Here is a 25,743-nt window from a genome sequence, read left to right as displayed (position 1 = left end):
TATAAAAACACCATAATAATGTAAGTACATACATTTCTGTCGTTCCATCTAGATGTTGGCTTAAGGACAAGGACCAGAGCTGAACACTGAATACCCCAAACCTATGTCACTGCTCAATACTGAAAGTGTGTAGGTTGAAGTATAAGGCAAAATAACTATAAATTCTAATATTAAAGGGTTTTGTCTGGTTATATGTAAAACAGTGATTCTATTTCAATAAATGACCACAGTGAAAGGGGCATTCTACTCAGTATGTACAGGAACACAATCTACTCCCCTGAGAAAACAATTTCAAAAAAAGTAAAAATATAGTCTCAAGTGGGATTAATCCTGGAAAGGTATTGCAGGATGGGTTGTACATCTCCAAATAGAATTATAGGTGAGGTTGTCCTTAAATTAAGGAAGCCCAAGACTGATGTGAAGATCCATGTTGGATTAGGGGCATGTTCTAAATTAGAAATTTTTTTTATAAAGCACCCACTTCCTCTCCTGTCCTTAGGATGTGTGTTCTGTTTGCCTTTCCTGCTTCCAGAAGCTCATCTAAGCATACAGCCTTGAGATAGAAATATGGTGTGGGGGCTACCTGAACTGGGTACGTGACCGAACCCAGTTAAGGTCTCTATATAAATTTTTAAGATTCTGGCAGGTGAGTGAGTGTGGAGATCTACTTGTTTTAAGGCCACCCAAGACAAGCCCTATATGTAAATTCCCTCACTTATTAAACTTGCCACTTACAAATCTGGAATGGTTGCCCTCTTTGTTCTGTCTCTCCCTTCCCTCTATAGAGAGGGTTGGGTTTCAGATTTTAGATATAGGTTCTGAGGAGGTTACAAACCAACACTTGCCCATGCTGTATTCAGAGTAGAGACCAATTTCTCTCCTCCACTGCCAAACCCCATTGCAGTGGTCCCTATATCTATCATGATGATCCTTAATGAAGTTGGCCTTACCATCTTTAACAAGCATCATTGCATATATATATATATATTATATATATATATAACATATATACATATTTTGTTTTTTTTAACACTAGCCAACTGTACAAAACTTGCTGCCACCTCCTACCTCAGGGCCTTTGTATGTGCTCTTTCTTTTCCAGGTATGCCCCATTCTCTCTTTCATCATTTCAAATTTTCCTATCAAACTATATTCAAAATGCTATGACTCTGTATGATATCTTCTTTTTTTTTTTTTTTTAAAGTAAGCTTTATGCCCAAGCTGGGGCTTGATCTCATGACCGTAAAATCAACAGTTGCATATTCTACCAACTGAGCGAGTACATCTTCTGATTCAACCCCTTTAGGCTCATTCTTTAATCAGCCCCTTCTCCAATATTTAGAAACATGGCTTTCATTACAGAATAGCATTTAAAAAAAAAATGTCTATTTTATCTACCTTGAGAGAGAGAGCACACAAGCAGGGGAGGGGCAGAGAGAGAGGGAGAGACAGAATCTCAAGCAGGCTCTGCGCCAACAGCACAAGGCTTGATCTTACAACCCTGAGATCATGACCTAAGCCAAAATCAAGAGCTGGACACTTAAATGACTGACCACCCAGGATCCCCTAGCATTTTAAAATGCATATATGCTTCAAGTTTCTAAAAGTTTCATGTCATTTATCTTTTTTCAGTTGCAGTAAAAACATACAAAATTAACCATTTTTAAGTGTATAGTGTTAAGTGTATTCACATTGTGCAATTTACTTCCAGAATATTTTCGTTTTGCAAAACTGAAACTTTATACACATTAAAAATCAACTCTTCTTTTCCCTCTTCCCCAGCTTCTGGCAACCACCATTTTACTTTCTACTTCTAACTAATCTGACTACTTCAGATACTTCATGTAAGGGGAACCATAAAGTATTTTGTCTTTTTTGTGACTGGTTTATTTCACCTAACATAACATCCTTAAGGTTCATCCATGTTGTAGCATGTGAGAGGATTTCCTTCCTTTTTGTTAAATAATATTCCATGTAGATATATATTTATCTATTCACCTGTTCAGAGACATTTACCTTGTTTCTACCTCTATGCTATTGTGAGTAGTGCTGCTGTGAACTTGAGTGTGCAAATATCTCTTCAGGATCCTGTTTTCAATTCTTTTGAATACATACTCAGAAGTGGGAATGCTGGACCATATGGCAGTTCTGTTTTTAAGAGGAACCACCATACTGTTTTCCATAGCAGCTGTACCACTTTACATTTTTTTCCTTCAAAGTCATTGTATTTTACTCATTTTTAAACTTAAATCCAAGTGAGTTAACATATAGTGTAATAATAATTTCACAAATAGAATTTAGTGATTCATCACTTACATATAACACCCAGTGCTCATCCCAAGTGTACTCCTTAATGCCCCTCGCCATTTAGCTCATGCCCCCACCCAACACCCTGCTAGCAATCCTCAGTTTATTGTTTTTGAGTCTCTTACGGTTTGTCTCCCTCTCTGTTTTTATATTACTTTTGCTTCCCTTTCCTTATGTTCATCTGTATTGTATCTTTTTTTTTTTTTTTTTTTTTTTTAATGTTTGTTTATTTTTGAGACAGAGAGAGACAGAGCATGAACAGGGGAGGGTCAGAGAGAGAGGGAGACACAGAATCTGAAACAGGCTCCGGGCTCCGAGCTGTCAGCACAGAGCCCGACGCGGGGCTCGAACCCACGGACCGCGAGATCATGACCTGGACCGAAGTCGGACACTCAACCGACTGAGCCACCCAGGCGCCCCTCATCTGTATTGTATCTTAAATTCCACATGAGTGAAATCATGTGATACTTGTTTCTCTGACTTACTTCGCTTAGCATAATACACTCTAGTTCCATCCATGTTCTGCAAATGGCAAGACTTCATTCTTTTTGATTGCCGAGTAATATCCCATTATGTATATTTGTATATATACACACACACATACACACCACATCTTTATCCATTCACCAGTCTACGGACACTTGGACTCTTTCCATACTTTGGCTATTGCCGATAGTGCTGCTGTAAACACTGGTGTGCATATGCCCCTTCGAATGAGCACTCCTGTATCCTTTGGATAAAATGTCTAGTAGTGCAAATGCTGGGTTGAAGGGTAGTTCTATTTTTAATTTCTTGAGGAACCTCCATACTGTTCTCCAGAGTGGCCGCACCAGTTTGTATTCCCACCAGCAGTGCAAAAGGGTTCCTCTTTCTCTGCATCCTCGCCAACATCTGTTGTTGCCTGAGTTGTTAATGTTAGCCATTCTGACGGTGTAAGGTGGTATCTCATTGTGGTTTTGATTTGTATTTCCCTGATGATGAGTGATGATGAACATTTTTCCATGTTTAGCCATCTGGATATCTTCTTTAGAAAAGTGTCTATTAGTGTCTTTTGCCAATTTCTTTACTGGATGATTTGTTTTTTGGGTGTTGAGGTTGATAAGTTCTTTATAGATTTTGGATACTAACCCTTTATCTGAAATGTCATTTGCAAATATCTTCTCCCTTTCTGTCAGTTGCCTTTTAGTTTTGTTGACGGTTTCCTTTGCTGCGCAGGAGCTTTTTATCTTGATGAGGTCCCAATAGTTCATTTTTGCTTTTATTTCTCTTGCCTCCAGAGACATGTCAAGTAAGAAGTTGCTGTAGCCAAGGTCAGAGAGGTTGTTGCCTGCTTTCTCCTCTAGGATCTTGATGGCTATCTTACATTTAGGTCTTTCACCTGTTTTGAGTTTATTTTTGTGTACGGTGTAAGACAATGGCCCAGGTTCATTCTTCACATGTTGCTGTCCAGTTCTCCCAGCACCATTTAGTAAAGAGACTGTCTTTTTTCCATCAGATACTCTTTCTTGCTTTGTCAAAGATTAGTTGGCCATGCATCTGTGGGTCCATTTCTGGGTTCTCTATTCCATTGGTCTATGTATCTGTTTTTGTGCCAGTACCATACTGTGTTGATGATTAGAGCTTTGTAATACAGCTTGAAGTCCCAGAATTGGGATGCCTTCAGCTTTGGTTTTCTTTTGGAGGATTGCATTAGCTATTTGGGGTCTTTCTGGTTCCATACAAATGTTAGGATTGTTTGTTCTAGCTCTGTGAAGAATGTTGGTGTTATTTTGATAGGGATTGCCCATTTTACATTTCCACCAACATTGCAGAAGGCTTCTAATTTCTCCACATCCTTGCCAACACGCTTCAGTTTTTTGATAGTAGCCATTCATATGGGAGTGAGGTGGTATCTCAACACAGCTTTGACTTACATTTCTCTAATAATCAATGATGCTGAAAACCTTTTCATATGCTTTGGCCATTTGTATATAATCTTTGGAGAAATGTCTATTTAAGTCTTTCCTCGTTTAATTGGTTGTCTTTTTGTTGCTGAGCTGTAATTCTTTATACATTCGTGTGGTAGCTAGCTTCCAGGATGACCTCCAATGATCCTCAACTCCTGATATTCATACTGTTATATAGTCACACCTCTTACACAAAATCACTGCTGGTCTATGTGATATCTCTTGGATCACTCATTCTGGGGCAACCTAGCCTTATGTGATAAGGACACTTCAAGTTGCCCTCCAGAGAGAAACTCAGGCCTCCCTTCAACAGCCTGCAACAACTTGCTAGTATGTGAGTGACCCACTTTGGAAAGGGTTTCTCCAACCCCAATCAAACCTAAAGATGACAGCAGTTCAGGCCAACATCTGACTGCAACCTCACAAAACTGAAGTCAGAACCTCACAGCCAAACTGCTCCCTCAAATCCTTCTGAATGAAACTCTGAGAGGTTTTATTGTTTTAAGTCACTATGTTTTGGGATAATCTGTGCAGCCATAGATGACTAAAAAGTTTATTCTCAAAATATTTTCCTCTTTTATTCCAAACAATTAAAAATTTTTTTAATGTTTATTTCTTTTTGAGAGAGACAGTGTGAGTGAGGAAGGGGCAGAGAGACGGGGAGACACAGAATCTGAAGCAGCTTCCAGGATCTGAACTGTCAGCACAGAGCCCAATGCAGGGCCTGAACCCACAGACTGCAAGGTATGACCTGAGCTGAGGTCGGTCGCCTAACCTACCGAGCCACCCAGGCACCCAAAAACAATTTAAGTACAGCTGACACGCAACGTTACATTAGTTTCAGGTATTTGACAAGTTTACACATTACGGTGTGCTGACCACAAATTGTGCTGACCACAAATGTAGCCACCACCTGTCATCACACAACACTGCTACAATATCATTGACTATATTCCTCATGGTGTGCCTTTTATTCCAGTGATTTGTTCATTCCACAACTGGAAGCCTACATCTCCACTCCCCTTTACCTATTTTACCATTCTCCCACCCCCACCCCTCCTGCAACCATCAGTTCTCTGTAGGTCTGATTCTGGTTTTTGTTTGTTCGTTCATTTGTTTCTTTTGATTCCACATGAGTGAAATCATAGGATATTTATCTTTTTCAGCCTGACTTATTTCACTTAGCATAATACCCTTTACTGGTCTATCCATGTTGTTGCAAAAAGACAAAGTCCAAATAATTTTCCATCGTGTGTGTATTATGCACCACATCTTCCTTATCCAATTATCAGTGGACACTTAGGGTGCTTCCATATCTTGACTGTTATAAAAAATGCTGCAATAAACATAGGGTGCATATATCTTTTCAAGTTAGTGTTTTCATTTGTTTGGTAAATACACAGTAGTGTAATTACTAGATCATATGGTATTTGTGTTTTTAATTTTTGAGAGACCTCCACACTGTTTTCCACAGTGGTTATACCCATATGCATTCCCACCAATAGTACACAGGGATTCCTTTTTCTCCACATCCTCACCAACAGTGATTATTTGTCTTTTTTATTTTAGCCATTCTGGCAGGTATAAGGTGATATCTCATTGTGGTTTTGATTTGTGTTTCCCTGATGATTATTGATGTTGAGCATCTTTTCATGTGTCTGTTGCCCATCTGTACATCTTCTTTGAACAACAATCTATTCAGATCTTCTGACCGTTTTTTCATGGGATTGTATGGGGTTTTTTTGGTGTTGAGTTGTATAATTCTTTATATATTTTGGATATTAACCCCTTACTGATATAAAGTTGGAGGTATCACAATTCTAAATTTCAAGATGTACTACAAAGCTCTAGTAATAAAAACAGTACAGTACTGGCATAAAAACAGACACATAGATCAATGAAACAGAACAGAGAGGCCAGAATTAAACCCATGTTTATATGGTTAATCTGTAACAAAACAGGCACGAATAGACAATGAGGGAAGGTTTCTTCAATAAATGGTGCTGGGAAAACGTGATAACTATATGTAAGAGAATGAAACTGGACCACTTTCTAATACCATACACAAAAATAAAATGGACTAAAGACCTAAAACCATAAAAATCCTAGAAGAGAACACAGGTAGTAATTTCTGACACTGGACACAGCAACGTTTTTCTAGATGTGTTTCTACTGGCAATGGAAAGAAAATACTGGGACTACATCAAAATAAAAACTTTTGGCAAAGTGAAGGAATCCATCAACAATCCATGCTCTATAACTTAAAACACGTAATAAAAACAGTAGTTACCGCATCACATAAAACTAACACGCAACCTCAAATCACTAACATCAGGGACGCTTGGGACACCTTCTAATAAAATGACAGGTGCCATAAAAATAATCATCTTGGGGGCACCGGGGTGGCTCAGTCTGTTAAGTGCCTGACTTCAGCTCAGGTCATGATTTCATGGTTCGTGAGTTTGAGCCCCACACTGGGCTCCCTGCTGTCAGTGCAGAGCCTGCTTCAGATCCTCTGTCCCCCTTGCTTTCTGCCCCTCCCAACTTGCACACGTGTTAACTCTCTCTCAAAAAATAAATAAAACAAAAGAAAAAAATAATCGTGTTGCCAGAACCCCTCACTCAGGCTTAAGAGTAGACTCCTGATCAACTGGTGGTAACATTTATGGAATTGCTGGTATACAAAATAGAAGTCGCTTAATATTTATTTTTCTTCCAAAATGACAGACACTAACTTTAAATCAAGTACTACATTCTATATTTTTCCTCAGGAGAAAAACTGTCCAGGAAATTTTAAAATCAAGATATTGTAAGACATGTGTTAAGTGGATACGAAAAGCCACTGGGCAAAGTGCATCATGCTGAAGACAAGCAGAAAGTATCATAGCAGACTGGGATGGCATTTGTGGTATATAATAAACAAGAGTTCCAGCTATTTGGAAAATTTGATTGATCATAACATATCCTAAGTGTTTCAAGTAGCTGATACAGCACAAACAAAAGCAAATGGAAACGTAAGGTTATTTACCTGTATAATTTAAAGGACTGCTGTGCTTTTATAGTTCTTCTGATTATAGTCAGTATTACTTTCAAGTGCTAAGAGTTTATATGCATTGCTTCTATGCTGATTTTCTAGTAGAGACATAGGAAATAAACTACTTGTTTGGGTGAAATCTTTTATGAAATAAAGACTATTCATCCAAAGGGCTCTTTTCTTACTTCCAAATGGAGGTTGTATCCCAGAACCTGAGATTAACAGCAATGTGACCTCTGGTTGAGTAGCAAATTATTGTGTATACTGATAAACTAAGTGTTACCATTTAGGTAAATTGGCTTTTGGAAATCAGTAACACCAAACTAAATGATTTATTTACCCGAACTCTTGGTTTGTGAACACAAAATAATGGTAATTTAAACATGAAGCTCATAATACCAATGTAAGCCTAAAAATAACCACAGCAAGTTGAAATACAGGATGTATTTTACAGAACAAGAGTAGGGAATTTATTTTCTGTCTGTTCACATTACATTCTTTCCATAAGAGAGGAGAATTTTTCATTGCCTCAGAAGAAAAAAAAGTCTAGAAATGTCTTCTGTAGGATGGAAATACTAAAATATAGCTCAAACTTAAAAAGCGAAGAGAGGAAGAAGAAGGTATTATATTAAGTTTATTACCTCATCCATGCTTATAGGAGCTATTGCCAGATAAACATAGTATCAACATTTCATCACTCCTGAATCAACACTCATCACTTTGTCATTTAAAGGCTCTCACTGACTTTTAGATTTAGATTTATTTCTTTATATTCGAAGGTTTATCTTACAGCTAAGGTACTAGTTTAAAAAGGTGGATGTTTTATCTATAAAAGTAACATTAGTAACATTAAAGACATTTTTTTGGAAAAAAAATAGAAACTTACCTAATTCAGTAATGATCATAAAGTTTAAATTATTTTTTGAAGTTAACTCAAACTCTAGTACACCTTTTAATTTGCAATTGAGGCTGTATTTCCAAATTCTTCCACAGATGAAATTCTAAAGAATTCAGGCCCTGATGAATCCACTATCTCCCCAAATTTTGGCCACCAATCAGATGTGAGATGATTTTATGGGGTCCAAGTAATGCGCTAAGTGACACTGAATCAGTGAGGGATTTATTCCCTCTTCATTCTCTTGCAGTTCCTGACTGCACCAGGAAGTTCTCAGATTGATGGCAGAATGTTATCAACACCTCTAATTCTTGCTTATCTCTCCTTTAAACAAAGAACAGTGTTCAATGGCCAATACTTTCTAGAATTTAACAACACTTTTGTTTCCATTATTTTCATCTTTATGTCTATCTTCTGTTTATGGCAAGCGATACCTACTTCTAAGAATTTTTAAATGTTTATTTATTTTTGAGGGAGACAGAGGGTGAGCAGGGGTGAGCCAGGGGCAGAGAGGGAGGGAGACACAGAACTCAAAGCAGGCTCTGCACAGAGCCTGATGCGGGGCTTGAACTCACAAACTGTGAGATCATGACCTGAGCCGAAGTCAGATGATTAACTGAGTCACCCAGACACACCCCTACTTTCTATTTATGGTGGTTATTTCAAGTTTTCTTTAAAATTATGTTAATAACTACAAATAAGTATACAGGAAGTATGCAGATATGGCCAAAGTTCTGAAGATAGAAAAATGACTGAAGTTCGAGAAATACTACATTCACCATTTGGTCAACAAATAAATACAGGTGCCTACTATGAACGTGCCATTGGTTTCGCCATTAAGGATAGACAAGAATGATAAATGCTAACAGGAAAGTCAGAAGAGAATTACTTCAAAATGAGGTAATCAAAAAAAAAGATCCACAGACAAGGTGGCATTGGAGCGAGGGTAGTATGATGTAGACATGCCAAGACAGGGGCAGCATGTGTTTGGAGGAAGCAAAAACCTAACAATACAGGCCTAAGTGGTGGCCTGTTCCAAATCTTGATTGTGCTGGTTACCTGGGTGTGTATACAATGTACACACAAAATGAATGCACATTATATGTAAAATTTTTCTTAAATTTGATACAATGTCTTTGACCTGTGCAATAAAAAAAAAAAAAAAAAATCATTGATATTTTAGGCTTGGAATAGCTTGGAGAAGGAGAGGTAAATAGGTAAAGACGATACAGAGAAAATGGACATCACCATTTAAAGACAAGGGAATCAAAAGAACTTACTTTCATATCATAAATTTTCAATAAAAACTGTAAACTATGGTGCACCTGGCTGACTCAGTAGGTAGAGTTTGCGACTCTTCATCTCAGGGTTGTGAGTTCGAGCCCCACACTGATGTGGAGACAGCTTAAAAAAAAATTGTAAAAAGAGAAACAAAAAAAACCCCAAAACACACACCCACACACACCAAACCAAAACCACAAAATAACAACAACAACAGCAGCAAACCGGTAAGCCATTAAACAAAAACTGCAGCTATTTACTTCTTGACAGTTGCATTTCATAGAGAAAATTTACCTGAATTAAGGCTTACCTCCTGACCCCCTCAAACAAAGGAGCACATTAATAGCAATCATTCCTAACAAAGTATCAGTTAAAGCAGCCACACTGTGTGCTAGTGACACCTGACAGAATTTAGCAAAATAATTTAAGACTGCATTCAACACTTACATCCTGTTTGTAAGCAACTCAGAAAAGACTACCTTAGAATTTATGTTTTAACCTTGAACCCCTTCTAATGATCTAAGCTCTTAAAATCAGTAATGATTAAGAACATTTCCAATGGCTTTTATTACATTTCATAGTTTAAGAACTCACGACTAGCGAGGGAACTCAATCATAGTAAAAAAAAAATGCCATTATCAACAAGTCTTGTTGGAACTTTATAATGCCATTCTTAATAAAATCAACGACTTAACCATAAAATTAAATTCAAAACATGAATTATGATTCAAGAAAAGCATCAAGAGACCAGAAAAAGATAATCTTCTGCCATAAATTAAAGCATTAAAGTACATAGAAACTTATGTGCATCTTTAATATTTTATTAAGGAAAATATAAGCCTTTTGTTATACCAATGAGTTGTGACTAGATCTTCATGCCCCAGAAAGCTTAAACTGAAAGCTAAATAAAAAGCACAACGTAGGGAATTTTAGAGTTGAAAGAAGACGCAGCTCAGGTATAGGCAGTCCCATCTTATTAGAGTCTGATTTATAATTTTTCACAGTGGCAGCAAGTCACAGCTCCCAGTCACACAATCATGATGGCAAACCACTGATATACTTACAACCATTCTTTATCCATGCAATTATTCTCTTTTTCATTTAGCATAGTAGTCAATAAATTACATGAGATATTCAAAACTTTTATAATAAAATGTGCTTTGTGTTAATTTTGTCCAACTGTAGGTCAATGTAAGTATACTGATAGAGAGAGAGACAGAGGGCAACTGGGGAGGGGCAGGGAGAGAGGGAGACACAATCTGAAGCAGGCTCTAGGCTCCCATGCTATCAGCACAGAACCTGATGGGGGCTCAAACCCACGAACTGTGAGATCATGACCTGAGCCAAAGAGGCCTAACTGACTGAGACACCCAGGTGTCCCTTGTACACTGAGCATTTTTAACATACATTAAATGTATTAAACGCATTTTCAAATTATGATATTTTCAATTTATGATGCGTTTACAGGGACACAACCCTATAAGTTGAGGAAGATCTGTATAGTAATTTTCAAATTGGTATTCTATGTGATTATATTTCTAATGTTAACAGGTTGGCCAAACCACAAGAGACTCTTTAAATACAGAGAACAAACTGAGGGTTGATGGGGGAGTGGGGGAGAGAGGAAAGTGGGTGATGGGCACTGAAGAGGGCACTTGTTGGGATGAGCACTGGGTGTTGTACGGAAGCCAATGTGACAATTAAAAAAAAAGAGAGAGAAAATAGGCTTTCTGGCCAGGTAAGTTTAGAAAATGCTTTGATAACCTTCCCCCGAAGATTTATATGCATATGAGCATAGTAGTAAAGGTTTTGAGAAATCCTGCAGTTAAAAGCAAATCAAAAGTTAAAACTGATTTAACCAATGCACCCCTAAATCATTTGCCATGGAACACTGTTTTGGGGCAGTAAGGCTATTGATGGATTGAGAAGAGTGTTCAAAGGGAGACATCAATTTGGAAAATTTTGATCTTATGAAATTACCTTACAGATGACAAAACTGATTAGAGAGATAACATTTCTTTAGGAGAACAAAGGATTTGAACAAAATCTTTACTTCCTAGGCCATCGCTCTTTCCACTACTTTAACTACAAAATAAGACTCTTTAAACTCTATATAGTCAAACATTTAATTTACGTTTAACATTCTGGCTATGGTGTCACATTTTCTGATTTGTGTACTCACTTAGGCATTTTTAATTCTTCCTTCAAGACCTGGTTTCCTTAATAACTAGGCCCACCTGGAAATTTACTATTGTTTGGTACTAATGGGGAATGATTTCATTTGGAGTAGCAGCTTAAAGTGATCACTAAAATAAAGCATTTGTACAACTGGTTTTAGTTTACTCTTGTTATAACTTAGCGCAACTAAATCACTATGTTATGAGATGGTGAATTTCTTAGCATATAATGTCAACATATGCTATCCATGATAACATACTAGATCTTCTGTCTGTGTAGAAGGGAGCCAAGAACATCAAAATTGAGAGATTTCTGTCTTTGAACAATTCCGAGCTTATCTGTCAGGCAACAACTTAGTTTCCTATCTTTTTTGTAATTATCAAAAAAAATGTTTTCATTGCTTTAACTATGGTCTCCAAATCAGATTATCACAATATAGTTCTCAAACTCCTTAGAACTATACATTATAGTGTTCAGAAACACAATTCTTACAGCTTTAAATAAGTATCGTTGTGTGCCACTCCCCCCTCCGGGTAGGAGTGAAGAATGGAAGAGACTGAACAAGTAACTATTGTTATGCTGCAACTTTAAAAGGCTTGAGAATCAAAGGTGATAATAGTTAACAACTTCCTTATGACTAACCTGACTTCCTCTAAAAAACTTCTGCACTCCTTTCCAACCCCCACATGGAACCTTAACTATAGCTGGCATTCGTGTCTCCTCAATCTTAAAAGAACCCACCAGATGAATGAGAAGGCACGAAGCCTGGATTCCACCAACAAAGAGGTTAGTCCGTGCGCCTTTATCGCACAGGTGCGACCTCCACCCCCAACCTTGCGCACCGCTGGGCCCCCTCGCAGGAGGCCCCACTGCCTTGGGGCCGCCCTCGAGCCTCCGCCCAGCCCCGGCCCGCCGATCCCCGCGCAGCTCGCGCCTCTCCGGAAACCGGAGGGCGACCGGCCGGCTTCCAAGCTCCAGGCGGGGCCGAGGCGGCAACACCCCCGACGCCACAGAGCCTGCCCGGCGGGGCGTCCCCGCAGCTCCGGAACAGGCCAGGCCGAGGAGACCGCTCAGGGCCGGCAGCCGGCCTCGCGACCGCGCTGGGGGCGGGGACGCTGTTACCTGCCGTGGGCTCGGCCGCTCCCCGCCGGCGCCGCTCTCCTGGCAACCGCGGCAACGACGCGGAGGCCGGGAGCCGAAGGGCCTAGTGACAGCTCCCAGCGTGCACCGCGCCCGCGCCCACGCCGGCGTCGACGTCGACGGCCCCTGGATCCCCGCCCCCGGTCCGTGCTTCGCCTCTCGGCTCTAGCTGTCGCCACAGCGCCCTCGAGCGGACTGTTGGGCCACCAACTATGGGGATGGATGGGCCTGGAAAGTGAATAGCAGGTGTTTTCAACTTTCCAGCACCAGGGGCATCTTAATGAGGAGTTGGCAGGAATGCTAGGAATTGAGAACAGCTTTTAAATATTATTTAAACAATCACTTAAGTGCTATTTAAACTATTCTTCAATATTTCATATGAGGAACTTGAGGCCCAGAAGAAGTTAGAGACTGGTGAAGTTAGGAGATAAATAGTTGTTATCAGATTTGGAACCATTTTGAGTTTATGTCTCTCTAAATCATGTAGTTACTACAAGGAAGTTGCAGTTTTGCCTAAACCGTAGGATCACAGAAAAAAAAAAAGACTGATTTTATGTTTTATAAATGTGTGAATATATATGAAATATAGCAATCTTTAAAAAGAACCAAACGCCAAGTATGAAGCACATGCTGTGCTAAGACTTAAATATTTCAATATAATGTGTCTGTATTTAAGACTCAATAGCCTTGAGAACTAAAGGTGGAAGATATTAGGAGTTAAAATCAACACCCATGATCACCATTATTTGAGGTGGAATAGTAGTAAATACAATTGTTTAACTGCATTGTTACCTCCATCCATGATTTTGAATTATTGTGATGAAAACAGGAATTTGTGAAGCAACACAATAAGCTTTGAAACAGCAAATACTTAACTTTAGAAAACTGTCTTAAAATAGTATCTCTAAAGTGGATTTATTATTTATTTGGAAAATCTTCAAATTAAGAAGCAGTCAGTAAGCACGATTTTCTTAATTTATATTCGGAAATACATCATTGTTTCTGTTCTTAAGAACTAAAAGCTTCTGCTTTTTTTTTTTTTTTGTAAGATTTTATTTTTAAGTTATCTCTACACCCAATGTGGTGCTCCAATTTACAACCCTGAGATCAAAAGTGGCATGTTCCATCCACCAAGTCGGCCAGGTGCCCCCAGCCTCTTGCTTTTAAAATTCTTATTGGGGCTCCTGGGTGGCTCAGTAGGTTGAGCTTCAGACTTGGGCTCAGGTCATGTTCTCAGGGTCATGATATCACCGTTTGTGAGTTTGAGCCCGGCTTCCGGTTCTGTGCTGACAGCTCAGAGTCTGGAATCTTCTTCCAATTCTGTGTCTCCCCCCCTCTCTCTCTGCCCCTTCCCCACTCATATTCTCTCTCCCTCTAAAATAAACATTAAAATTCTCATTGTAAGTCCACCACTATAGCTTTACATTTTAATATTTCCCCATTTTAAGTATTTACATTATAGTAGATCGTTTTCTTTACTATGTCAAACTTTCCAAAATTATCTTCTAGTTGTAATAAGATTATGACTTCTGTGAATAAGTTTTTATTTATACAAAATATGGGGAGTGGAAATGTATATGCGGATCATTCTCATCTTCCTGTTTTCAAAGGCTATAGGAATGGTTAATGCTATGATTCATGACACTTGATTTAACCACACTCCTTTCTGCATCGGTAACAGAAAACTTCTTAAATTTTTGCAACTGTTTGCATCTTGGAGCAACTGTGTCTAAATCGAGAAGCAATGCCAAATCAATCTCGGACGTTTGTTGCCTTAGAGGAGAGCTAGCAAAGGACAGACCACAGTTCATAAAAAAAGATACTGTACTTTATTAAAAAACGAAACCAGATTGTATGTTTGGGGTGGAGAAATCTGCTCTCAGGCCTCCAGGGGTCAGTGCCAGTTCTATACCACCTCCCTCGGTCATCTCCCTTTCTTCCAGCCTTCTTTCTACCCTAGCTAGTCAAGGGAGTGTACTCGGCTCCGATTTTTAAGGTCCTGTCCTGGGAGACTAACGCACCTGGCCACGCCCACACGGAGAAGAGTGGGAGAACCGTTTGGTTCTCCCTGCCCACCTTTGTGACCACTCAGACCCGAGGCCCATAATTGAAAACGCTCACGTTGCCGGGTCTAGTCCTCGCGGTAGCGCGCTCTCCACCCGGCAGGCGGCGCTGTGGGCTGGCGGGCTGTGTCCGCCCAGCGATCCGGTCTGGGAGGCCCGTGCGGCCGCCACCGCCGCACGTGCAGCCGCTGCTGGCCGTGGTGGCTCCGCTTCGCCAGAAGCTGCGGCCGGGCGGCGGCCATGGCGACGACTGCCGCGGGGACGCCCGTGTTCCTGGAGGTGCGGACACAGCTGCGGAGCGCGCTGCTGATCCTGGGGTAAGGCCGGCGCTGGGCGTGTGGGGCTCCGACGTGCCGTGCGTAGCCTGCGTTTCTGCTGGCCCGGGAGCCTCCGCCTGCCTCAAAAGCACGGGGTTTGGAGTTCTTGCCAGTTGCTTAGAGCCTGTCCCATTACTCGAAGTGGAGCTTCTCTTCCCATCCCTTGTGCTTTTAGTCCCCCCCACCCCTTCACTGGTAATCTCGGTATCACCAGGAGCTTTTCAGAAATGCAGTCTCAGCCCCACACCAGACCTGCTGAATCAGAACTTGTGTTTTAACACGCTTTCCAGGAGTCAGAATACACACTGAAGTTTGAGGATCGCTGATATAACAGTATCCGGCCTTTCCACAAGCAGTGCAAAAAATGCCGTGCCTGTTTCTTTTTGGGATCCTCACTAGAGGATAAGTTCCAATGTGAGAGCTTCTTATTTTGTAAATAAACTCGAGATTTTTTTTGTTTTGTTTTTTGTTTTTTGTCCACAGCGTTCTCTGCAGAAAAACTGAGACGTTCATTGAACGACTAACAAAGGTTGCAGGCTTCTTATTGGAGCTCATTCATATTCTGCGTTCCAGTGAGAAGTCAGCAAACGTTTGACTTCGTTATTCACTATAACAAACAAACTTTTAGGAGAAATGTCCTCTTTTTTTGCTTGTTTGGTAGTATGTGGTCCCCTCGATTGTTCCCTTGTGACTGCTGTTTCAAGTAGAGTAAATTAGATGTTAAAATCCTGAAACTTTTACTACACAGAGCCACTCTGAAGTAGATTGATGCCCATCTTTCTTTTCCTTATATTTGCCAAGTATAGGTGTGGCAGTTTGGGATTTGGCATGAGAATTGAATTCAAATTCTAGCTTCTTCACAAGGGCAGAATTGCTTAATCTGAACTTTTCCCCTTGTCAAATGGGGATGATATTTATTACCCTTCTCTTTTTCTTCTGTTTCTCCCGCTACCTCTTAAATCATAAGTTCAGACAAGTCTCTCCAATTCCAGTCCACTTTGTAGGGTTATTAGCAGCCGCAAACTTACATAAAACAAAAACAAAAGACAACCTCCCTACTTCCTCTCATCAAAGAGGCCCTTCAGTGTTCCCTTGGGTTACTACTCTCTCTTGTTTAAGCAAGTGAAGAAACCTGACTTTGCTAGTTTGTCCCTGATAGTCTTTGGCTGTTGAACTTTATCACCACCTTGCCCCTGGTAAAAGCAAAAGCAACCACTCTTCTGATTTTCTTTAAAAAAAAAAATTTTTTTTAACGCTTATTTATTTATTTTTTTTTGAGACAGAGAGAGACAGAGCATGAACGGGGGAGGGTCAGAGAGAGGGAGACACAGAATCTGAAACAGGCTCCAAGCTCTGAGCTGTCAGCACAGAGCCCGATGCGGGGCTCCAACTCACAGACTGAGAGATCATGACCTGAGCCGAAGTCGGATGCTTAACCGACTGAGCCACCCAGGCGCCCCTCTTCTGATTTTCTTTAACAGGGATTAGTTTTGCCATGGTTGGATATAAATGGATTCATACAGTATGTGCTTTTTTCGTTTCTGGCTTTCCTTTAACAGTGGTTTTGAGATTTATGCCGTTGCACATGTCGCCTATTCTTTTTTCTCACTGAGTAGTTTTCTATTGTATCGATATACAATTTATCCATTCTATTTCTGGATATTTTGTGTTTTTCTAGAACTTGATTATTGTGAATAAAGTTGCTATAGCATTGTTGTATAAGTCTTTTAGTGGGTTGACATTTTCATTTCTCTTAGGAAATGACCTAATTCTGTAATGGTACAAAATGCTATCTCATTGTCATTTTAATTTGCATTTTCCTGATTAATAGTATTGAGCACCTTTTCATTTGCCTTTTGGTCATTCACACATGTTCCTTTGGAAAGTGTCTTCTAATTTTTTGTCATTAGAAAACAATCAGATTGTTTGTCTCTTTGTTAAATTTAAAGAGTTCTTTATATAGTCTGGAAATAAGACCTTTCTCATTTATGCCCTTGTGAATATGTGAACGCGTGTTCCCAATCAGTAACTTACCTTTTCATTTCCTTAATAGTGTCTTTTCAGGAACAGAAAATTTTAATTACAATGAAGTTTAGTTTGTTGCATTTTTTTCTTTAATGATTAGTTTTGTTTGTGTCTTAAGAAATCTTTGCCTACTTCAAGATGGTAAAGTTTTCCTCTTAGTTTATTTTCTAGGAGTTACATAGTTTTAGCTTTGACAGGTGGAATTCATTTTTGTGTGTTTGGAGTAAGATAGGAATCAAATTTCCCTTTTTTTTTTTTCCCTGTAAGGATGTCCAGTTTTTCTATCATCATTAGTTTAAAAGACTGCCATTTCTCCCAGTGAAATTACTGAATGTCTTTGTCAGAAAACATTTGTACTGTTTGCCATCATGTATCTTTCTATCCTTTCACTATTAATCTATGTCTTTACATATAAATTTTTTAAATGGTTATTAATTTATTTTGAGAGAGAGAGAGAGAGCGAGAGAGAGAGAGAGCAGGGGAGGGGCAGAGAGGGAGAGAGAGAATTCCAAGCAGGCTCCACCCTGTCAGCACAGAGCCTGACACGGGGCTTGATCTCATGAACCGTGAGATCATGACCTAAGCCAAAATCAAGAGTCAGACGCTCAACCTACTGAGCCACCCAGGCACCCCTATATATAAATTTTTTTAAACATATGCTGGGTGGAGTTTTTCTGAATACGTTCTGATAATTTGCGTTTTAATGAAATTTTTTAACCTATTTCAGTTAATGTAAATGATATGATTGAGTTTTATTCTTATTCCTAATCTTTTTTTTTTCTTATTTTGGAGAGAGTTGCAAGTGAGCAAGAGGCATGGGGAGAGAGAGAATCTCATGAGGGACAGAGAGAGAAGCTCTCAAGCTTCAAGGCTCAAGTTCACCTGAAGTGGGGCTCGAGCTTACCCTATGCAAAACTCGAACTCAGGACCTGTGAGATCATGACCTAAGCCAAAGTCAGATACTTAACCAACTGAGCCACCGAAGCACCCCTAATTTTTTTTTAAGTTTTATTTATTTACAGAGTCTCTGCACCCAGAATGGGGCTCAAACTCACAACCCTGAGATCAAGAGTTGCATGCACCTCCAACTGAGCCAGCCAGGCACCCATCTTGTTCCTAATCTTAAGTGTTTCTAGGCGTGTGGGTGGCTCAGTTAGTTAAGCAGCCAACTCTTAGTCTCAGCTCAGGTATTGATATTAGGATTGTGAGTCCAAGCCCCCAATTGGGCTCCACACTGGGTGGGAAACCTACTTAAAAATAATAAATAAATAAGTGTTTCTAGCATTTTATCATTAAGTATGATGAAATTTTTGGCAAATCTGTGTGATAGATTGCATAGTTCCTTTGTATTCCTAGTTTACTATGGGTTTTAATCATGAAGATACTATTTTTTCTGTAATGATTTTTGCATGTATTGTGATAGTCATATGTTTTCCTTTCATCTTTACGTCTGTGAATTGCATAAGAAAAATCTATTTATATTAAGCTATTTTAGCATTCCTGGGATAAATCTTGGCCACTCATTTATTCAGTCCACAGATGTTTACTGAGTTCCTATTCTAGTGCCAAAAATTCGAGTTCTAAGTGCTGGGTATACAGCTGTGAACAGTGACAATAGCAAAAGCAAAAATATCTTGGCTATCATTGAGATTATGGTCTAATGGTGGCAGCGGGTGAGAGGTGAGTAGAAATTACACAAAACAACACACACACACACACACACACACACACACAGATGTTTATTTACTTTTGAGAGAGAGAAACAGAGCTCAAGCAGGGGAGGGGCAGAGAGAAAAGGAAACACAGAATCCAAAGTAGGCTCCAGGCTCTGAGCTGTCAGCACAGAGTCCAATGCGGGGCTCGAACCCATGAACTGTGAGATCATGACGTGAGCCAAAGTCAGACGCTTAACCAACTGAGCCACCCAGGAGCCCCCAAATCATATATTAAATGGAGATAAGTATGTAGAAAAAAATAAAACACGAAGGGTTAGGGAGAAAAGATTACATCCAAGTTAGAAAGCAGCACTTGAGTAATAAACTGAAAGGGCAGAAGTTTGGAACTATATACCTGCTGGAAGACCATTTCCCTCCTAGAGAACAGAAAATATGAGGGGTGCCTAGTTCAGAGAGAGGTGGGCGGACTGGTGGAGCACGTAGCAAATGGTTTTACAGGGGTATGCTAGTAAATGTTTAAAAACCTGCTTTCCAGGGGAACCAATCAAACACAAAAAAATCTTCCTGATTTGTAGCATTTACTGATTGTTATGATGTAGATACTTTCACTGTGAATGATGTCTACCAAAGTGACTTCAGCTGGTTTGCAAAATGCCTGGAATTTCAGCAACCTTCTCTAGTATAGCACTGGGTCTCAATGGGCCGTTGAAAGGATTTTAGCTTGTACTCAGAATGAGATGACAGTCATTGGATAGATTCAAGCAGGGTGTGACACCTGAAAGAATCTAAGTGCACGGTGAAGAAAGCCTCAAGTATATAAAATCAGGTCTCAAACCGGTGGAAAATCAGTCCTCAAACGCTTTGTTTTTGCAGTCTCAAACTTGAGAGTAAGTTACTGTCACTCCTGACTATATTACTGTATATTTCCTATAAGCAAGAACATTCCCATACATAACCACTGCACAACCTTCAAAACTGGAAAACACATTACTGCCGTCTTAACACTCAGACCTCGCTCAAGTTTTGCCACATGTCCGCATATTATCTATAATAGCAAAAGAACCCAGGTCAGAATCATGCATTGCATTTCATTGTCATGTTTCCTTAGTCTTTTATTTTTTTTTAATGTCTATTTATGTTTGAGAGAGAGCGTGTAGGAGGGTCAGAGAGAGGAGGTAGGGAGGGGGGCAGAGAATTTGAATTAGGCTCCTCTCCACCCGTGCAAAGCCCAAGGCAGGGCTCAAACCCGCGAGCCCTGTGATCATGACCTGGGCTGAAGTCAGGCGCTCAACCTAATGAGCCACCCAGGCGCCCTTCCTTAGTCTCTTAAAATTGGAAACTTTCCACAGTTTTTCTCGACCTTCACAATCTTGACACTTAAAGATGACAGCCTATTTGTTTTGTGGAATATACTTCTATTTGGGTTTATTTCGTGTTTCCTCAAGATTAGGGTCAGGTTGTACATCTTTGGCAGGAATATCACAGAAGTGATGCTGTGTTCTCATTGCATCCTATCAGGTAGCACATGATTTTGACTTATTCCATTAAAGTTCATCTAACTTTGAGCATGTAGATAAGATGATATCTACCTTCACCACAAAGTTACTCCTTTTTTTTTTTTTTTTTTTTTGAGGCTTTAACATTTTTATTTAGGAAAACATTGAGTCTGAAGCTATGATGGTTCAGCCTAAAGCATCTGGTTTTCAATCGTGAAGTCAATTTATGTAAAATATTTTTCCCTGTCTATAAAAAACAAATTGAACAGTATTTTAATTATAAGGAAATGCAAACATACACTTTAAGCTAGCATATCTGCACTATCATAAAAGAAAGAGGATGTTCTTCCCCTTCCCCTTCCTCAACCATTCAAAGAAGAGAAGAATACTGCAAACTTTAACAACCTCACTGGCTATCATCAGAGTAACTACAGAACAAGGATATCACAGGGATGAAACTACTTCTTTATCTTCCAGAAGGCAGAAGGCTGAGTGCTTTAGCTTTATGAGTGCAAGTAGCATAGGCAGACAAAAACTCACAGTAAATGCACACCAGAACAGGGGCCTAGGTGAAGTTGTCTGACTGTGTTACTGCTTTATAGGAATGAAGAAGGACAAATCTGAAATGGAGTAAAAAAACAAAAAAAACCAAAACCTTTTGTCACATGTACGGGAATCTCAAACCTTTTGCATTGCCATACCCCTGGGGAGTTTTGATATGTACTGGAAAGAGCTTCAGTGTTCAGGAAGAATAATGTATGGTTGACAAGGGATAGGAGAAATCTTCATGCTTCTGTTCTCTCAGACTTGCTGAGTGCAGTAGCCAGTTCTGACTCCCTGCTCTTGCTGATTCAGTCTGGCAAGACTCTGTCTCTTTATAATCAATAAATATTACTTGTAGAGGTCCTTTGAGACTATCTGTAAATGCTCTTGTTCCTCATCAGACTTTCATTTTATTCATTCATTCATTTACATCAGTATAGACCTATGGTCTTATTCATTGGGTTACTTTTTTTGCTCCGGTTATACCAGATGTGGCCAGGGGGAGTCCCTTCAAGTGGATTTCTGTCTTTTTTAATGTGCTCCTATTATTCCTTGACTTTTTTCTTTGCACAGCAACATGTTCCAGGCTCATCTCATTCTTTTCCTGTTCCAGCCCTGGATATAGTTATTTTTTCAGGGAATGCTATTTTGTTTTGCGTTTGTTCATTTGTTTTAAAGTGGGAAATGACCTTTCGAAACCAAAATCTGAGCACAAAGTATTCTCATTACTATTGACATGTCACTCTTCCCAGGTCTTAGTGGACAAAAGTAGTGTGTATGTGACATATATGTGATGTTTATGTATGAATGGCTGTATGTGTATGCTTGTGTGTTTGTATATTATACATACATCTACACACATATACATCTGTATTACTGTATCTACTTATATACATTGATTCCACATTATATACCATGACTCCACACTAGTATTTCTAATTCTAGTCTATGGTGGTAGGATCCATTCTGGTGTTTTCCCTTTCCCTCTTTGTAACTATATTCTCCCACAGCGAGAATACTGGCTTCCATTATTCTCATGACATACATCTATTTGGTTAATTCCCTTTTATGTAACTTATCTTCTGCAGACATCCTTTGCTGCTTCCCATCCCCCCCTCCTCCCCACTCAGTGTTGACACCTTCCTGGTATCTGCTTGGGCTCTGCTATGGAATGAATTTGTGTGTCCCCTCAAAATTCATGTGTTGAAACCCTAATGCCCAATATGATGGTATTAGGATATAGAACCTTTGGGAGGTAATTAGGTTTAGATGAGGGCATGAGAATGGAGCCACCATGATGGGATTAGTGCCCTTATAAGAAGACACACAGAAGATGCTCCGTGCCATGTGAGGATATAATGAGGAGGCGGCCATCTACAAGCCAGGTAGAGGGCCTGCAGGAAGAACGAAATCTGCTGGTACCTTGATCTTTTACTTCCTAGCCATCAGAACTGTAAGAAATGTGTGTTGTTTAAGCTACCCAGCCTATGGTATTTAATTATAGCAACACGAACAGTCTAAGGCAGGCTCTGAAGCCCTATACCCTGTAACAGCCACCCTCACCCCTCATCCTTAGAGTTCTCCTCATCCCTCTTGAGATCTGACATCCCTATGTAGTGGCTGTCCTGGTGGATGCCCTCCTTCCTTCCTCTGCTGGGTTTCTCACATCCATCCCAGGCCACTCTGGTTCTCCGACACTTACATAGATGCCTCCTACCTTACTTAGCCCTCTGTAATTGGCTGAATTTTTCAGGAAGGGGAAGAAGAGTGGTAAGCCAGAGATGGGATGGGGGTGAGGCCTAGAAACCCCATGATATGCCTTGAGGCACTTCTAAGTGCCAACTGCACAGTCCAGCTTAAAAATCGCTGAAGTAGCAAAATGGACAAATTGTACATCTTTAGAGCAGTGGTCAACAAACTATGGCCCATGGGTCAAATCTAACCCATGGCCTGTTTTGGTACAGCTTATGAGCTAAGAGTGGATTTTATATTGTTTAAAGCATTGTTAGAAATAAAATACGGGGGCGCCTGGGTGGCTCAGTCAGTTAAGCATCTGACTTCAGCTTAGGTCATGAACTCACGGTTTGTGAGTTTCAACCCTGCATCTGTCTCTGTGCTGACAGCTCAGAGCCTGGAGCCTGCTTTGGATTCTGTGTCTCCCTCTCTCTGCCCCCCCCCCCCCCCCCCCCCCCCAACTCACACTCTGTCTCTCTCAAAAATAAATAAACACTTAAAAATTTTTTTTAAAAATACAAAGTATAATATGCAACAGAGGCCATATATGGCCCGCAAAACCTGAAATACCATCTGGCCCTTCTAACCTCTGCTTTAGAGGATTATTATTATTATTTTCTTTTAATTATTTATTTAGAGTGAGCACTAGCGGGAGTGGGGGAAAGAGTCAGAGGGAGAGGGACAGAGAATCTTAAGCAGGCTTCATGCTCCATGCTGAGGCTAATGAGGAGCTTGATTCCATGAACCGTGAGATCAAGACCTGAGCCAAAATCAAGAGTTGGATGCTCAACCGACTGAGCCGCCCAGGCACCCTTTGAAGTTTATTTCTTGAGCATCGGTTCTTAAAACTAGACTTAAAAAAAAATTTTTTTTTGAACGTTTGTCTATCTTTGAGAGGGAGAGAGACAGAGTGTGAGCAGGGGACGGGCAGAGAGAGAGGGAGACAGAATCCGAAGCAGGCTCCAAGCTGTCAGCACAGAGCCCAGTGCAGGGCTATATCATGACCTGAGCCCATGTCGTACACTTAACCAACGAGGTACGACATCTGGAGCCAGCCAGGTGCCTTCTCAAAATTAGACTTTTGACTCAAGAGTTTGGGGATGTATTCCCTGGAAAAGACTCAGGGTCTTAATATTCTGTATTGCCAGTTAGGTGCAGATTCATATGCTTTGAAGAGAAACTAGCCAGAAAGTAATCTTAAGGTTTTCTAAGAAAGAGGCCTGATCAAGATTCATACCTCAACACAGGGTTTGATCTCTGTTCTTAGATAACACTCAAGTAGATGGCCTACCTTTTGTACTTAGGTTATACCAAGTTGATGGCCTGCCCCTGCTGTCTGCACTTAAGAGGGAGTCAGAATGCTTGACACCTCTGTTAACACTGCTAAGCATATTTTAGCTTCATATAAGGATAATTTCAATATGTCTTCATCCCCTGCCATGCTTTTGGTGCCTGGTGGACAGGGAATGTACTCTGTTTTACTCTTGGTTGGCTACTCCAAGTGATTTGTGCTTGTAGTGAATTGGATTAGCAAATCCTTTCATATCTGGTATTCATACATCACTAGATTGTTTTCTTAAGTGTTTTCTTCTGTATCTTTCATGTAATCCTGGTCTTATCAAAATCCTGTATATCAAATGACAATACTTTATTGTAAGTAAAATACAGCATCATTGTAATTCTAGTCTCAGAAGAATATTTCACTCACTAGCCCATTCATTATTCAAATAACAGTGCTTGACCTCTGACAGTTACTGCAGCCCTTCTCCGTGCTTCCATAGTACTCAGTATTTACCATGAATAAGTGCAATGCAACATAGTTGCTTTTTTTTTTTTTTGACACCCAAATGTCTTTTATGAGTGGGGGTGGGGCACAAGGTGGGGTTGGGTTCAGGGCCCTCTCACTCACTAGGCCACTTGTTCGTTGGTGCTGCTTCCTGAGTCCTGTGGCTTCATCACAGCAGGCAGCCCAGGCAGGCTGGAGAAGGGCTTGGTGCACAGGCCCTTAAAGACTTCATCTGGTGCACAGGGGAGTGGGTGGAGCTGCCCAGAAGGCCAGGCCCACAGTGGGTGGGGCCTGCAGCCATGCTGCCGGACTGGTGAAGCCACACTCCCGGTGTCTTGCCATCATCCAGAAGCTGGTCAGCCGTGTACAGCTGCATGGGCGGCTGCTTGAGGATGCGCTCAATGATGCGCTTCAGCTTGACCGTGGTTCAACTCCTTGGCGTCAGTGAAGATGATTGTCTTGTGGCACCAGATCATGAGGAACATGTCCCGAAGTTGGCAGGCTGTCCCCCAACCCCCTCCCGGTGCGACTCATCATCCTGGCCTCGCCACGTGTTTTAACACTCCCTTGATCGTTCCTGTTCACTTACCTGTGTCCTACTTGGAGTAGGGGGGGTGAGGAGCAGAGAAAATATCTTGTTAATTGTTGTATTTCTGGTACCTGGCACATAATAGAACTCAAAATAGGTGTATTGAATGAATGAGTGAAAAAGTAAATGAATGTATAAACCATGATAGGGCCAAGGGATGCATAGGTGAATAAGCCGTAGATGAATGTGCTGCCTTGAGTTCTCTTACCAGAAATACTTTGAAGAACAAGTGCATAATGTAGGACAGGCCAGCATTAGATCGTGCTAGTTCAGAGAACCTGCATTTGGGGAAACTGGTGGGAGGAAATAAGGGCTACTAGGAGGTGGAAGGTGGACTGTGTGTGCAGGATGGCCCTGGGAGCAACCCCACGAACTGGCATTAGAACTCAATCTCGCGGCTAAAAACTTAAAATTTAAATATCCCTCCACCACGAAGGTCTAGGTGGAGTAGCTGCAGAAAGCATTAGAATAGAAGAGAATTGGGGCTCAGAATCTTTATTAGCAATGGGGAAAAGTGCACATTTAAAAATGCATCATTATTACCATAAAAAAAGCAAGAATAAAAATATGTTCCAGAACTTTCATGTTACTGTGACTGTGAAAAGTAGTCTGACCTCGTGTAAATCTAGTATATGATGTTTTCTTTTATGATCTGTTCACTGCTATTTTGGGAGGCCAGTGACTTTAAAGCATTTATTGAAAAGGAACAGAGAGATCCTCGGCCATTTTGTCT

The 25,743-nt window shown here is 40.4% G+C and overlaps 2 protein-coding genes and 1 pseudogene across 10 annotated transcripts in view; 1 reads left to right on the top strand and 2 right to left on the bottom strand.

The window, feature by feature from the left end:
• The window catches only part of DOP1A (DOP1 leucine zipper like protein A), a 111,518-nt gene extending 98,627 nt beyond the window's left edge, over window positions 1-12,891 (bottom strand). For 3 of the 4 annotated variants that reach the window (XM_049653947.1, XM_049653946.1, XM_049653948.1), the window contains exon 1: window positions 12,764-12,890. The gene's annotated coding sequence lies outside the window, so the exon portion shown is untranslated. Of the gene's footprint in view, window positions 1-12,763 lie in introns of all 4 variants that reach the window. The other variant, XM_049653945.1, reaches the window with a different exon arrangement.
• Window positions 12,892-14,645: 1,754 nt separating this feature from the next.
• Window positions 14,646-25,743, top strand: part of UBE3D (ubiquitin protein ligase E3D) — a 239,155-nt gene continuing 228,057 nt past the window's right edge. For 3 of the 6 annotated variants that reach the window (XM_049653940.1, XM_049653941.1, XM_049653944.1), the window contains exon 1: window positions 14,647-15,161. In XM_049653940.1, coding sequence (XP_049509897.1) covers window positions 15,085-15,161 — 77 coding nt within the window. In that variant the 5' untranslated portion in view covers window positions 14,647-15,084. Of the gene's footprint in view, window positions 15,162-25,743 lie in introns of all 6 variants that reach the window. The other 3 variants (XM_049653938.1, XM_049653939.1, XM_049653943.1) reach the window with 2 other exon arrangements.
• Window positions 24,544-25,000, bottom strand: LOC125938161 (elongin-B-like; annotated as a pseudogene).

This window comes from Panthera uncia, assembly GCF_023721935.1.
Source record: "Panthera uncia isolate 11264 chromosome B2 unlocalized genomic scaffold, Puncia_PCG_1.0 HiC_scaffold_24, whole genome shotgun sequence".
NCBI lineage: Eukaryota > Metazoa > Chordata > Mammalia > Carnivora > Felidae > Panthera > Panthera uncia.
Note: the sequence above shows the minus strand (reverse complement) of the source record. Positions and strands in the feature narration are given on the sequence as shown.